General features: G+C 32.6%; 1 protein-coding gene across 1 annotated transcript in view; it reads right to left on the reverse strand.

Moving 5' to 3' along the window:
- Positions 1-7,504: 7,504 nt before the first annotated feature.
- The window catches only part of LOC140448494 (uncharacterized), a 33,819-nt gene continuing 23,627 nt past the window's right edge, over positions 7,505-17,696 (reverse strand). The window contains exon 2 of the mRNA XM_072541577.1: positions 7,505-8,053. Coding sequence (XP_072397678.1) covers positions 7,619-8,053 — 435 coding nt within the window. The 3' untranslated portion in view covers positions 7,505-7,618. The remainder of the gene's footprint in view (positions 8,054-17,696) is intronic.

The following is a 17,696-nucleotide window of genomic DNA, read 5'->3' on the forward strand; positions in this document are numbered from 1 at the left end:
AGCAAATGATTGAACAGATACCACCAAATTCAATTATAGTATTAGATAATGCACCTTATCATTCACGATTAGTAGAAAGACTTCTAACGAATGCGTGGAAGAAACAGAATATTCTTGACTGGCTGCGAAATAAGTATCTGCCTTACGAAGGTGGAATGGTAAAAGCAGAACTTTTAAAAATTGCCCGGCAACACAAATCTAAGTTCAAGAAATACGTAGTTGACAAAATGGCAGAAAGGCGAAACATCACAATCTTTAGACTTCCACCCTACCACTGCGAGAAAAAATACGTCATATAAAATACAAGCTGTACGTGAATTGTTATACGAGTCTTTATAACATATTACAAAACAAAACTGGAAAGATGCAGTAAGACATGTAATAGAAGAAGAACAAAAAATGTGGGATCTTGATAACATAATTAATGCGACCGTAGAGATTATTAACCTAATTATTAACCCTCAAGACGACTCGGATTCCGAAGTTAATCCTATTTATTTTGAATTTGAATAGTTTTCTAATCGTAATTATATAAGGTAAGTAATAGTAGTTGTAATCGTAAGGTATTAAAGGGGAAAGGCGCAAAATGTCGCCTGTCAAAATCTTCAATGTGTTTTAAATGTATCCATTTTTTTTTTCAAATCCTGAGAAAACTAAAAAGCATTTTTGAAAAATTTAAAGGCATAATGAAATATTTTTTAGAATAAATAAAAAGTTTCTTCTGCATGCAATATTTTCAATTAAAAATTATACTATATTTTCTCTTTTATTTTCACCCCTGTTACATAACATATTAAAATAAACATTGTAGAAGTTTTCAGGGACTTTCTGCCCTGAGTAATAATGTAATCTTTCATTCTGCGTTTAAATTTTTCAAAAATATTTATTAGTTTTCTCCGGATTCGAAAGTAATGGATACTTTTAAAACACATTGGAAATTTTGCCAGGCGACATTTGGCGCCTTTTTCCTTAATTAAATAAATGTATCTTTTACAAATGGCAAGAAACTTTTTATTTTTGAATGAAATAAATAAGTTTTATTAAAAAATACAATTTACATAAGTACAATTTAAAAAATATATTTATTTAGTTCAAATAAATGTTTCAATCATATACTCTACGACACTGGTCGTTCATCTCTAACCATTCATGTACCCCCGTAATAGGATTACAAGGTATTGTATTCCTTCAGATATAAGGTGGGTTAGTCCAAAAAGGTCTTAAACCGTCAGTTTTAGGTTGGTTTTTACTATTATATCGTATTACCTATCCTCTCTGTATTTCAGTTTTCTAATTAGGGTTAAACTTGTAGTGAACTATCAACAAATTGTGAACCGTGTATAGTCAATAACATATCTTTTATAGCAGTTGATTTTTCATTAGATGTTACACTAACAACCAAAAATTATAACGACCTTTCAAACAACTCGAATGATTCAATAACTATTGAAGGTTATTTTAACACCCATCACGATTTATGGTTGTCCCACAAAATTAATTCGCCTGGTTCAAATTTTGTTAATGCATTAAATTAGTCTTCTTTTGTTGCTCTTAACGACCGTTCTCGGACAACAATTTCTATATCAGATGTCAAATATGCAGTTGATTTATCAATCATTCGACTGCGATATTCGAAGCCCTCTACAGAGCATCCGGGTATATCAGAAGGTGTTTAGACCCTTATTCACCTCCCCGAGATGACAGAAGTACAAAATAGCAATACAGAGAAATGAAAAAAAATATTAGTAATCCATATTCCAAAACCACAAAAAAATCCTAATTATTCAGACTCATACCGCCCGATTTCTCTTCCTTCGTACATTTTTAAAACATTTAAGCACATCTTTAAACGCAGTCTTGAATTTCACCTTTATTCTAATTCTTTTCTACTAGTACAACAGTTTGGTTTTAAAAAAGATTTCGGTACTATAGATGCAACATCACATTTAGTGTTAGATATTCAGCTGTGCTATTTAATAAATTAGTTCCTAGGTGCCAGATTGCTTGATATTAAAGGAGCTTACGATTGTATAGATGCACTGATATATTACGAACAAAATTAGAACGAAAAACGCAGAGTAGGGCAGATACTCTAACCAGAGTAGACGTATTTTATAGCTGTGTATTGGTGACAATATATTATATTTAGTGATATGTCTGTTAGAAAAGAGATTGATGATCTAAGTAGAACAATTATTATGTATATTCCTGGTGAGTCCGTTCCAATTAAAGGTAATTATAATAAAGATATTTCTAGTTCTGAGAAAAACCGTGACAAAAACAAGCGTTATCGCTTAAGCAATACCGGCCCCTTTATTGTTTACGTAGAATCTATTATTTAATGTATAGAATCTATAATTTATATCGGTAAATTACATCCGATTATAGTTAGTCATTATTTACATTTAAATAATTTCAAAAATAACATTGTTGAAATTAAATCTATTGGGACAAATAAAATTAAAATCACACACTAAAATCGACGGCAAAGTGGCGTTGGTGAATAAATATCGTTTTAATTTTCGGCTGCAAGAAAACTCGGAAAATGGGACTTACAACGAAAAGTAACTCGGTAGAAGTGACCCACATATAAACACCGATAAAAGTCGGAGATTCGACGGGTTGACTGGTCGACGACTCTTTTGCGGTGTAGGACAGGGAAGGAGATAAACAGCGCAATAACAAAAAAAGTCCAAGGAAAATATTGTAAGAATGGACAGCGACGAATACTCTACAGATGAAGGGAGAAAAAGAAAAAGAGAAAATATAGACTTTTTTGCAAACAGCAAAAAAACACCAAGAACTCCTACAAAACGCCATACAACTGAATCTGAGAAATTAGACCAGTTATTAATAACGATGAAAGCAATGAACACTACTCAAAAAGATATGATGCAAGAACAGAAAGAAATAAAAACTGAAATAAGAGAAATTAAAGACCAACAAAACAAAACAAACGAAGCTCTACTAAAACTGACAGTAGAAAACAAACAATTAAAAAAAGAAAATCTGAATATAAGAAAAGTGAATTCAGAAATAAGGAGAGAGTTACAAGAAATGAAAAAAGCAGTCGAAATAAACGAAAAAAATAAAAGAAAAAACAACATTGTAATGAATGATCTAAAAATGGATACAAATGAACCAAGCAGCCTAAAAGAAAGAATTAAAGGACTTTTTATTAAACATCTTCAAATTGATATTACACCTACAACAGTAAAAAAAAATAGGCGAGAATACATGCGTAATAGAACTAAGAAATGAAGAGGAAGAACACGAGATCATGGCAAAAAAATATAAACTAAAAAACGTCGTAGGAGAGAAAGTATTCATCAATGATGACTTGACTAGAGAAGAGAAAGAAAAACAGAAACACCTAAGAAAGTTTGCAAAAAAACGAAAAAGAGAAAGGCAAAGATGTCAAAATTGGTTACAACAAGGTGTTAGTAAACCAAGAAGAATGGAGATGGAACAAAATTAAAACGGAGTTGGAAAAATATCCAAAAAACTAGAAAACTACACCCACAAGAGGAATATTGATAGCGACCAAAGCAACGAAAAGGATCTGACAATGACGACCAAGGCGACGAATACCAATAACGATAGGAAAAAGCACGATGCAAAGGTAAACAAGGATAAAAATAGGAAGAAGATGAAGGATATACCGCAGAAAAAAGAGAAATAAAAATGGGAACATGGAACTTAAGAAGCATGAATGGAAAAGAGGTAGAACTTGTAGAAGATATGATCAGACAAAAAATAGAAATATTAGGAATACCGAAAACTAAAATGAAAGGGAGAGGTTTTAAGAAGATACACAAAGGATATTGGTTATTTTAAGTAGCAGCTGATTCAAAGGTGAGAGCAAAAGAAGGCGTAGGGATAATAATTGCACCGAATAGACTACAACACGTTATAGAAGAAACATATGTTAACCAGAGAATATTATCGCTGAAAATGAAACTGATAGACGAGGAAATACGAACAATAATAACAGCCTACAGAGTAAATGAAGATGCAAAAAAGAAAGAGAAGGATAAATTTTTCGAGGAGCTCCAAATGCAAATTGACAATGGGGAAGAAAATATAATTGTAATAGGAGATCTAAACGGTAGAGTCGGAAATAATAACAATGGAATTGAGGAATGCATGGGAAAAGAAGGAGAAGAAATATTAAACAAAAATGGTGAAAGAATAATAGAAATATGTATAAATGGAGAATAAACTTGTTATAACAAATACAAAATTTATATATAAAAAAGTACACAAATACACGAGAGTACAAGAAAGCAGAAATGAAAAATAAATCATAGATTACTTTTTGGTTAGCAGCAACAAATGAAAAAGAGTACAAGACAAGAAAGTGAAAAGAGGCTTAGAGATTGGCAGTGATCATCACCTAGTAATAATAAGAATGAGAACAGCAAAAGAAAAGAAAGAAAAGAAGAGAAAGGTAGTAAATGAAAAAGTAAAAAGCTACAAATTAAAAGAAGAAAGATATAAGAAGATATTCCAAGAAAAATTAGACAAAATTTTGAAAGGTAGGGCAAAAACTGCAAGTATAGAAGAAAATCTCAAGACCAACTTAATCATAGCTGCTGAGGAAACTTGCGGGAAGACAAAAATAGCAAATAATAGCATGAGGAGAACTAAATGGTAAACCGACGAAATACGAAGGAAAGTAAAGAACAAAAAAGAAAAATGGAAGAGATATCTAAGTACAAAGCGCCCTGAAGATTATAAGGCATATAAAGAAAAAAGAAAAGAGTTTAAAATAGCTGCGAAAGCACAAAAAAAAGGTCGTGGGAAAAGTTTGGACTAAAAATGACAAATAATTATAGAGAAAATCAAAAACTCTTCTATGGCGCATTAAAACAGCTCAGACAAAAGAAAGAACACATAATGCCAAATATAAAAGACAAGAATGGAAAGGTAATAACAGAAGAAAACCAAATAATGGAAAGATGGAAAGAACATTTCAAAGAGCTAACTCATACAGACGTTGACATAGTGGAGACATAACATAGTGGAGATACAAGAAATAAATGAAGAACAAAAAGTAGAACCCATAACAACAGAGGAACTAGAAAAGGCAATTGAAAGAGTTAAATTAGGCAAAGCACCAGGCAAGGATCATATCACCCTGGAAATGATAAAATTCATGGGAATAGAGGGAGTGGACAACATGAAAGAACTAATGAATGATATCATCAAGAGAGCAGAAATACCACAAGACTAGAAGAAAGACATTATACTGCCAATACACAAAAAAGGTGACAAGAGAAACTGTAATAATTACCGAGGTATTACTATAGTAAGTATTCCTGGGAAGGTATCCGCAAGAATAATAGAAACAAGAATAAAAACCTAAATAGAACCAACTATGGGAGATACACAATGTGGATTCAAGAAGGACAGAAGCACGCAAGACCACATATTCACAATAAGACAAATAAGTGAGAAAGTAATCAATAAAAATAGAGAAATACATATAAGCTTTATTGATCTGGAAAAGGCGTTTGACAGAATACAAAGCAATGGCGTATGGAGGACATTAAAGGAAAGAGGAGTTGACAGGATAACAATTGATGTTATAAAGGATATATACAATAATCATACAAATACAGTGAGAACCAACAACGAGGAATCCGAAGAATTTACTACAAGTCAAGGCGTCAAACAGGGATGCGTGTTGAGCCCACTGCTGTTCTCAGTGGTACTGGATAAAGCAATAAAGAAAGCCAAGAGAAGAATGAGAAAACTAACATAAGGATACTGGCAAATAAAACAGACTCAACGATCAGAGCTTCTATTTGCAGACGACATGGTTTTGATAGCAGAAAACAGAGAAGACCTACATAACAACCTTGAAATCCTAGAAGAAGAACTGTCAAACATAAATATGAAAATAAATACAGAGAAAACAAAAACAATGATAATTTCAAATAAGAGAAAGACACACGCAATACAATTAAATGGAAAACGACTAGAACAAGTGGAATATTTTAAATACCTAGGAGTAATAATTGAATCAAACGGTAAACAAGATATGGAAATAAATGAATGAATGGGACGAACAGGAAGCTTATTTAACACTATGAAAACAACATTTTTGGGGAAAAAAGAAATACCGGAGAAGGTAAAAACGGCAGTCGTTAAATCAGTAGTTAGACCTACAATCATGTATAATAGCGAGTCATGGACATTGACTGGGAGACAAAAATCTCAAATCAATGCTATAGAAATGAGGTCCCTGAGTAAAATAGCAAACAGAAAGAGGACAGACAAAATACGAAACGAAACAATCAGACAAAACCTAAAACTAGAACCAATAAACGAAAAAATAGTAGAGGGACAACTAAGATGGTTCGGGCACGTGTGTAGAATGTCGAATGAGAGATTAACAAAACGAGTGTTTGAAACGAGAGTGAAAGGGAAAAACAAACGAGGAAGACCAAGAGTTAGGTGGGTAGACGAAATCAGAAAAGAAGTTGAGAAGAAAGGATTGACATGGGAAAGTGCACGAAATCTAACACAAGACCGGATAGCATGGAGACAACAGTGCAAAACTTAACCCCACTAGCCTTACACGTAACGGTAGAAAGGCTTAGGACTAAGTAAGTAATTTTTAAGTAACTACGGATGAATCAAATTAGCATAACCTTACTTTTTCAAACTAGCATTTGCCACAAGCCACAGATTAACAATTAATCAGAGTAACCTCTCGCTACATTCAAATAGACGGTATCTGTAGTAAATAACATCCCTGGTCATTAGATGGCGCCGCTTATTTTTAAATTATCGTTGGTATCCCGTTTTAGCTAACTCTCCCCTACATAAGATGGGATAAAAGTTATTAGACCAAAATAAAGGTTATCCTTTAAATATGTTATTTAATCCATAGTTGAAAAACATTGTAAGTAGAGTTACAATGTTATTCATATTAGGTGTCATTATATAACATGATTTTCTTTATTGAGACGTAGACCTCTTTAAAATCAGCGAATACATTCTAAATATAAACACAGAATTTTCAGGATTTATGTAAATGTTGTGAAAGGTTGGTCACAAATTACTTTCTTTCATTTAACGGTTAAAGCTGCTCACTGAAACTGAATGTTAAGAATTTATTAGGTTTGCAAAAAAATTAAAAGAAGAATACACTTCACTGTTATTTTAACAATGCGTGAAAAAGTTCTTCTTCTTCCTTTGCCCTATCCGTTTCGGACGTTGTTGGCTATTAACAAGCTATTTTGACTTTGTTTACGGCACCTCTGAACAGTTCGGTCGATGTTAGTCCGAACCATTGTCGCAGGTTATGCATCCATGAGTGTCGTCTTCTTTCCGGTCCTCTCCTACTGTCGATTCTTCCTTGGACTATTAACTGTAGCAGCCGGTACTTAGTATGCCTCATGACATGTCCGAAGTACTCAAGCTTCCGTTTCTTTTTAACGAAACTTTTTCGAAAAAGTTAAAAATTGTTATTACTATTAGAAAGAAAAAATAATTGTACTCAAAAATAAATTACAAATTTATTTATAATGTTTTAACAAATATCTATAATTAAATAATCAGTTATTATTACTAATACAATTTAGGATAAATTGTCATAAGATTGCGTCTATGTACCGTTAATAAGAGTTTCCACCATAGCCACCAGACGTTGCAAATACTGATCCCGTGATTTTATTTTAACCTCCTTAATTAAACTCCCAAAGAACTCGTTTCCTTCATCAACGAGAGCTGGTGTCTCATCGTTTTCAAGATATAATAATTCTAAAAATGGTAGTGACAAAACACCGCCATAAGGTAGATATACTTTTAAATGTTCTTCAAAAATACTCCGTGGAAATAGTTTGTCGGCATCACTACCTAGCTCCTTTAAAAATAAGCAAAACTCAGTGTAGTAATATTCCACAAACTCTTTTAGTTTCGGAAAGTCAGATGGCGATAAGTTGATGTAGAGGAAATAGGATAAATCGATTACTGGTGACTGAGGTGCAGCTCCTTGGAAATCTAACAGAACCATGTGAATTGGAACACTTCTATCGTTATCCTAAAAAGATAAAATATAAATTAGTGCATCCAGGTTGAAATATTAATTTACATTCACAACCCAGATAATTACTAAAAATTCTGGAGTATATTTTAGTTATGGTGAATGGGGTGGGAGAAGTAATGCAAAAAGGCCAACATAAATATTATGGAAGCCATTTTAAAGTTTCCATACACGCTACCACCAATCGATAACAATTCAACTGCCTACCAGTTAAATAACATTAGTCGGTACTACTAATCAGCACTGATCACAATAACCAATAGGGATGGTGGTTTTTGACAAAACACCGGTTTTCGGTTTTACCGGTTTTTTTTGCTTACGGTTTAACCTGGCGGTTATAACCGGCCAAAAAAAACCGGTTTTTTCCAATAACCGGTTTTCGGTTTTTTTAATCCAATAGGTTACAAAGTTACAACCAAGCACTTTAGTTTGCGATACTTCATTCGACTCGATATCAATATGATCAAAATTATTCCTATCGAAAGAACATCAATATAAATCAAATACAATTTTTAATAAAACCATTTTATTCTATTAAATATTATATTTATTTATTATTTTATTATTATTATTATATATCTATTGATTATTATTAAATATAATATAGCGTAAGATTAATATATACATATTGCAATAATATACAATAAAAGTATATTATAAGTAGAATGAAGTAATATTTTAAGTAAAAAAGTATAGGTTAGATGTTAGAAGGTTACAAATAGGTTATATTATATGAAATAGATTTAGCATTATGTTGGCCAGTATTTTTCATGAAGCCTATTGAGAAAAACTCGTTCATATACCATGCGGTCCATATGTATGGAATAAGTTCATTTTTGGCGTTATTATGTACTACCTGAAAAAAACCTGAAACAGGTCGATTTTTATTCTTAAATTGACAATTTACAGTATGAAAATATTATCCCCCTCTAGCACCCCCTTTGCACCCCCCTCGAAAATTTTAAATAACAAAGGGGGTCGTGTGACACCTTATTAGAAAGGAATTTTAGTCCTCTGTTCAGAAATATAAAGTTTTTTAAGTTTGGTAATTTAATTGAAACATTTAATTTATTTAAAAATTACATTGAAAAATACATTCTAAATATTATGTGACATTATTATCTTCATTCAACCTAAAGTTTTGTGATAGAGACATTATCAAAATTTTACATCTTAAAAATCAATTTTCTCAGTTATGATTGCACCAAACTTAAAAAAACTTTATATTTCTGAACAGAGGACTAAAATCCCTTTCTAACAAGGTGTCACACGACCCCCTTTGTTATTGAAAATTTTCGAGGGGGTGGTTATAATTCAAAGGGGGTGTTGGAAGGAGATAATATTTTCATACTGTATATTGTCAATTTAAGAATAAAAATCGACCTATTCCAGGTTTTTTCAGATAGTACATAATAACGCTAAAAATGAATTTATTCCATACATATGGACCGCATGGTATATGTTGGTCGGTTAAGCGGTTTCTCTCATCTGACACAATATCATTCAATGATGACACCAGTCTTTTTGATGCCACCGAACTTCCGATCAACGACATGTATTTTTTAGCTATAAAAGCCAAGCCTGGCATACAGGTTCTGTTCTGCTCCCAGAATGAAAACGGATCACTTAATCTCGGCAGCAAAGGCTGCTGCAGATATAGAGTCAGTTCATTTAGAAAAGAACTTTGAATCCGTGTGTCCTGAGAATTTGAATTTGAACCACTGTTCACCAAGTCCAGATTGTGTGAAGACCAAAGAGGGTTTGATTTTAAACTCACTTTGCCTTCATCATTCTGGAAGGAACAGGAAAGAGAAAGTTTTCCGATTTTGGTAAGGTACGTCCTAACTTCCGAGCCTAAATTGGATGTGACTGTCTCCGCTGTAGACGGATTCAGATATAGTTTTTTAAACCTCGGGTCCGTGATTGTAGCATGGCAAAGCAGAGGGTTTCGTAAAAGCTTAGTGCCCCTCTCTTGAAGGCTAGTTATAAGCTTTTGGCATAACTTTTGGGCTGTACTAAGGTTGGGCTTGAGGTTTTTTAAAGACCTTTCGATAATAGACACAAGGGGGATAACAAGGCTAGAAGTAATGTACTGTGAACCCGAGATCTCCTTTGTGGCCTCATCAAAAGGCGATAAAATGGCTAATCACCGTAAAAACCTAGTAACCGGTTTTTACTTTAAAAATAAAAAACCGGTTATAACCGGGACAAAAAAACAACCGATAAAACCGGTTATTGCGAAGTAAAAAAACCGGTTTTCGATTAAAACCGGTAGGTTTTTCCAATCCCTAATAACCAACATTTTAATGGAACATTTAATTATCCAACAAGGAACTAATACAAATTTAATTACTACATTTATTAACATAAATAAAAATAAAATAGTCTGGTATATTAACAAGATATGCCGGAATGTCTTAATAATTCCTATTTGTAATTAGTGGAAAACTATTGATCACTAACTAGATAACCAACCAAGAAAGTTATTAATCCATTCAGGACATAAATCCAGCCATTATGAAATCCTGCCTAGCCCAGACTCTTCTAACTGAAAGATATCTAAAAAACATTTACAGTACTTACTAAATGAACAACAGAAAAATTTAACATGCGCAACAAAGATCTATATACCAATTTACCAAACTTTCAAATACAGAAACCACAAAAAAATCTCTCAGATACAGATGAGGTAAAAAGTGATAGTGAATGGGTATCAGTCCACTACAAGAAACGTTAACGCAGCGATGGTTGTCCTAAATTGAAAAACACTTAACAATCTACCCTCAAAAAATATTGGCTAATCAAAACTGTTCTTACATCTAACAGATACGAGGCACTTAAAAATGATAAGCCTAGTGGAAAAGTTAAAACGATGAAAGACCAAAAAGCCACCACCTACATTTATACAAAATATCAAGTGCATCAAACCATTACAGGAATTTCTACAGCAGATAACTACAGGTAAATATACTTTAAAATGTCTTGCTAACAACCAAATTAAAGTTCGAGCTAACTCATTAAAAAACTATTCATTAATTGTAAAATCTTTTTCAAAAAAATACTCAGTACCATACATACCACCTAAAACAAAACTGTGGATTTCGAGTTGCTATACGTAATTTATATCCTTCAACGGATCCAGATGGCATTAAAAGAGCGTTGCTAGTGCACGGACATACAGCACTGAACACCTCCAACATGAAGCAAAGAGACACAATGAAAGATCTGCCACTATTTAATATAGAAATGGTTATTCAAAGTAATAATAAAGATAGATATGATATTATAAAATTACTCAACTCTATTGTCACAGTTAGACTTAGGCAAATATGCAAATTGCATACTTTGCATATAATACATAAAAAATGCAAAAATGATAAATATTGCATATTTTTATAAAAGTCAGCATAAAGTGCATATAATTTGAAAATTTGGTGTTAACTATTGTTTGGAAAAGTGTCAAGACTGATTTAAATATTTTATTTTTATTATTCAGAATATGACCTTATTTAGTTTTAAATATTTTATTTAATCATAATATAATATGGCTTTAGTTCATCTTTTAAATTTTCGAACTCAAATTGGCTGATTAATTATTGTCAAGTTCTGAGAATTCACTTGTCTGAAAAACAACATGTTTTTGGGAAACATTTATCAACCCAAACACTTCAGTCCTTAAAGAAACTTACCCGTTCTTTGTATAGAAAGTTTAAAATGTCATTTTAAGCTTAATTTACTGCTATTCACGGAGGTCATAAGAACAGAAGAACCACCCCAATGGATTCGCGTACATATGTATTTTGTTTCGTATGATCAGCCACTCTACACCAACCTCTCGTCAAGAACAGAAGCAAGCAAACTAGCATCGGGTGTGCATTCCATTTTTACCCTCAGAGCTTAGACTCCATGCGAGGCCCAACCACAGACCAAAGGTAAGTGAATCTCACATAGAATTGACAATAAGATATTAAACCTGCCAATTGTTATTTGAATTACATTTTATTTTACATATCGATTTACAAACATTTGCATTTTTTCGCTAATTTATTCACAAACAAATTATTGCATTTTATCTTTATAATTATTTATCTAATATTATTTAACCAGCGACCGCTTAAGTTTTATACAAAACAACTATATATTTTTATATTCAAACTTACAGATAGCATGAACATGCCAATATTTAATTTTGTTTTATAATCACTTGATATTCAAATTCTTGGTATAGTAATTATAATAAATAATATTATAGTAATAAAAGACAGCGGCTTATAGTTTTGTCACGTTTTGTCCTGAAATTAAGAGTTTGTGTTTGCCAGTTTATGTCTCTAGGTAAACATTTTTATTTTGACGGTCAGTTTCACTTGGTTTCACTTTTTTATAAAATTGGAGGCAATAAACAACGTGTATTTCTAATTGTAAATAAATATTGTGCTTTGCAAATGCCGAAAATAAGCAGTGTCTTAACTTGGATAAAAACTTAAAAAGAACTATCTATGGATATGGATAAAGTTTATTGCTCATGATGTGGCAAAACCGTGGGTACATATTTACTATTTTTTATATTATTTTAAACATCTACATGGTGGTACAAACAAAGATTGAAAATTGGAGATTATGTTTAAGAAAAGTACCGACACAAGGCTAGTTCTCAATAAATCAGTGTAATATTTCTTTTTTCAAGCATTTTTTAAACTAATTGCGATAAAAAATAGGATACCTATTTGATTAATGAGGGCTATATGCCTTATTATCATTAACTAAGAGGCGTCCGAATGACCCCTAATGGACTGTATTAATTTCACCAACGCTTGATTTTAATCACACCCCGTCCCGGGATGGTAAGTTTGTCTAATCCTTTTTTAATATAAATTAGAATAAAAAGTTGAGTATAGTAAATACAGATTTTATTTCTGAATAAACGCTAATACTAAAAGCATGGACCTTATATAAATATTAATTTATCACAATTTTGTACCGAAATATGAAGTCAGTAAACACTATATACCATGACGAAATAGTTCAGAATTCAAATAAAATGTCAAAATGTTTTTATATCTACCAAGTCCTGTGCTGAGCAAGGTTAAAACTGGAATCCTGGCTGTCCTTACAGGTCCTTCTTGTTGTTGAACCTTAATGTGGTTGTAGCACTTATAAACACTTGGATTTATTCTTGCATGAATACGGCACTCTTAGCTAATTTTTACACTTTTACTAATACTTCAAATTATAATGTATGGTAGTGATACGAGTTACCATAGATGAACTATTACTATTCTCCACGCTACGTGCGAATACTTTCCAACTACTTGCGAACATATCGCACCTTGAAAACCATAGGGCAGTAACTGCAAAAATCATAATGTTGAGTTATGAGCTTTTCAATTTTTTTTTAAACTTAATATTATTTACTGTTATTCCAAAAATTAAGCTACAAATCTGGTATTTAGCATAATTGTCTTTAATTTTGCATATTTTTATATGCAGTAAGGAGTTTGTGAAATTTATTTCAACAAATAGGTATTTTAGCACATACGGCCATATGGTTTTAAAATATATATCAATTTTGGAAAATGATGCTGTAAAAACTCATATTAAATAAAAGTTTTTTTATTTAAGATTGTACTTATTTATTACAATTTTTTGGTTTTAACACTTAATCAAAATCATGCATATTGTATTCTGTTTGTTCGGTTTCTATTGTTCCACTGTTCACATGCAAATCTTCATAAAACCTATGGTAGTGCTCTTGAATAACATTAGCCTTACACAGTGAGAGCAGATCTTGTTTTTTTTTAGATTGGATATTCCTGGTGGATGTGAATATGCTTTAGTTAGTTCCATATTAGCGTAGCCACCAACCCTCGTTGTCTTCGCCTTATATTAATGGTTCTGAACTCTGTATCATTGTAGCTTGTCTTAACCTGAAACTTATTTTCAAGTGTCTTCTCCACCTTGATTATCTTAATCTCATTCCAGACGAACCGATTTCCTTCTTCGTCAATATTATAATTGTTTCCCATTTCCTTACATAATTTTTTAAAGTCCAATATATCCGATGTAGACATTTCATTAATTTTATAAGGTTCACCTGTTTTTTTCGCTGTTTGAACTACTGTGACCCATTGCGCAGGCACATACATTGGTCCTCTTTTTAATGCCCTTTTTTTGTTTCTCAATCAAAGAATGCATGTTATCTCCCTCATTTTGGGAGTGACCTGTTATCAAAAATTTGTGGGTAATTTTAGGTATGTTCAATTTCTGTACTGCATAGAGATAAACACAGACAATATACTTATTCTTATTTTGCCCACTGCAGATATCTGAATATAATATTATTTCCTGTTCTCTGGCTCAGAAATTGTAACAGGCATGAGGGTATTTCGTTTGGACCACGATTAGCAATTCCCTCGAACCAAAGGTAGCAGTGTCCTGCATTTGTGGTCAGGTCAAAAATTGTGAAATTAAATGTTGATAATCTCCTTACAATTAAATAAGGAGACATCGCCTGAAAGTGTCGGTAATACGGCTTGTAAGTCAAAACAATCAGTAATGCAAGTATTGGATTTTGCAGATTTTGAGTCATTTTCTTTTTCTTTTCTACTAAGTTCCACTTCTTGACGGTGAGTATTATAGGCTGCTTCTAATGTAGTTTTATCTAATGAATTTTTGTAACTTTCACATATCGAGCAGAGGTCTTTTTCGGGCATAAAGAAACTTATATTAAATTCCGTGTTAAATATGGTCCTAAACGTAGCGTATTTTCCGAACACCGAACCTTTTTCTTCGCAAAATTTTATAAAATCGCGATGAATATTAGCCAGAGTTTTGTCACCACTGACAAATTCTCTGGTAGTTTGTTTTCTTAAGTAGTGAGATTCCACTCTAGGAATGAATTCGATGTAACTGATTATGTTTTGTTTCACGACTTCCTCGATTTTTTTTCCATTCTTGTGAGTTCCTCTTGTCTTGTTCGCTTGTCTTTTGGGATAAACCCATCTACAGTACGACGTTGTATATTTGTTACAGTCTTGTCGCTTATTCCCAGTGTTGCAATAAAACTGTGCTGACACACTCTGTTTCTTGCCTTCCACTTCGAAGAAATAGGCATAGTTTGCTTCACGATTACTGTCTGGATATACTCTTCTATATTTCACATTAGTTTTTCCATTCCATAGTTTTGCCATTAACATAATCCATTCCTGAATTGCGTAATTTCTTTCTTTTATTTTTGCCCCATTCCTCCGATTGACATTTCCTCTTTCTACTTTTCTTTTGAGAGCTTATCTCCCCAACACCTTTATTTTTAAGAGTATTGGAATCAGTAACACTATTCAGTCTTAGACAAATTTCTCATCTGTGTTGTCATCCGAAGGTGAATTCGATTTGGTTTGAGGGTTCCAGGTACGATCGTCGTCACTGAGTTCTACAAATATTGACTCAGATGAGCATATTTCCTCATTATCACTTGATTTTGATGACAGTTGAATATCACTTGGATCGTTATAAACAGATATTTCATTTTGATCACCAATGTTGTATGATTTAATAACCGCGTTGGTGCCCTCATTTCCTCTCGTTTCCTCAAGTATAGTAGTGATTAAATTAATCGTAATGTTCTTCGTTTCCACTGAGTCATACTGCAAGAAAAAAATTAACCGAAGGTAATAACAATTTTGATTTAAAGAACGTTATATTAGAGGGAGCGCATAAAATGCAATACAAAAAGAAGGCGTGTAAACTCCATCTCCTCACGTAATTGAGGGAGAGACGCCCGTGCTCCTCAGTGGCATAAATGGATAAGTAGTTACCTTCTCATAGGGGATGTCAAAATCATGTGCTAAAAGTACTCGTGAAGTACTAGGCAAGCTGCTACTACGGGATGTTACGTTTAACTAAATTAAAAACGATTGTTTACTCACAACACAACAAATAAAAGTAGTTACAGGCAATGTAATTTTTGCCAGGCTTGAAAAACCATTTGGCATTAACTGCTGATATTGCCAGATAAATCTGAGTTTTTGTTCTTATTTTAGAACCATAGAGCAACAACTGCAGATCATGCCTGATGGTATAAAAAGATGAATAGATTTTTTACAAAAGCCATAAGGACGTATCTTTCTGGTGCCGAATTTTAAATTCGTTGCTGATGCTGCTAAATAGCATTAAAAAATAGATTTTTTTTTCTATTAGACTGCATTAAAAGGTCATTTCATGAAAAAATTGCAGATATTGCCATATGGTTTTCAAGGTGCGATATTTCATCGATAAAAAAACCATGATTCTCATTTCGAGATAACTAGCAACATTTGTATACGATGAAAAGCACTTCTCGACTCTCAATCTCCGAATATTAGCGGAAACGACAACGTCTGTACGCCCCAAAAGTGGACTGGTAATATTAACATTATAATTAATATTATAATATAATACTAACTGTTTAAAATTGATTCGACCTTCTTCCGATGCATAATAATTCCTGTGATCTGTGACGTAGTTTGTTTACGTTTAATTTATAAGAACATGGCTTTCGAAAAATAGCCTCTGTTTATTTAGGCAGATTCTCGGAACACTATTTAAAATTCAAATCATTCAATAGTCTATTGAAAGGTCGCTAACATTTTTTTTTTCTAACAATAGCATAATTTGCTTTACTTTTGCTAAAAACAAAAACATATCATATATTGAACTTAATTAATTAAGTGCTTTGAATTTATGCTTACAGTATTTTTTCTTTAAATGTCAACAGAAAAGACCAAGAGCCTCTTATAAATATTTGGTCTGTAAATAATGTCAATTTATTATATTCCTCAGTTATCCACAACATAAAAGCCGAAATTGTGCACTTATTGATTGGTGTACTTAGCGATGAAACCTTTGCAAAATCGTATTTCATTTCCTGTAAACAAGTGGAAAAAACCAACGCTCTAACAATATCACGGTTTCTACAAGAAGCATTAGCAAACATTTTTCTGAACACAGCAGCAGTCCCTCACCTTCACGTGTTTAAGGTATTCCTCAACTTTACTAATTCACCTCGTTCTGGGTCTACCTCTTCTTTTGGGGCCGATCAGTTTTCTGGTTATTACTAGTTTAGGCATTATGTTTGCTTCAATTCCTTCCTCATTTTGGGGTCGATCAGTTTTCTGGTTATTACTAGTTTAGGAATTATGTTTGCTTCCATTCTTTCCACATGTCCCACCCATCTGATTCTTTGTGACTTGACGAACTTAGTAACGGTAGGTTCTTTGTATAAAGCCATTAATTCATTGTTGGTTCTTCTCTCCCAACCATCTTCTGTCTTCCGTCTTCCGAATATGCGTCTCAATATTTTCCTTTCCCATCTTTCCAGAGTATCCTCTTCCTTCTTATTTAATGTCCATGTCTCACCGGCATATGTTACTCTGGGTCGAATTACTGTTTTATATATTCTGAGTTTACCTTGTCTAGAAACGTATTTTGAGTTCAGTAAGGTTCTTAAACTACCTAATTTTTTATTCCCTTTTGCTATTCTGGCTTCGAGTTCCCATTTCTTGTTTCCATTTTTCCACCCTTTTAAAACTATAGCTTTTACCACTTACAGACCTTACACTAAAGTCTTCTTTTTTCCCTTCTTTCTCTCCCATGATCATATATTTGG

This window comes from Diabrotica undecimpunctata, chromosome 8 (genome assembly GCF_040954645.1).
Source record: "Diabrotica undecimpunctata isolate CICGRU chromosome 8, icDiaUnde3, whole genome shotgun sequence".
NCBI classification, from domain to species: domain Eukaryota; kingdom Metazoa; phylum Arthropoda; class Insecta; order Coleoptera; family Chrysomelidae; genus Diabrotica; species Diabrotica undecimpunctata.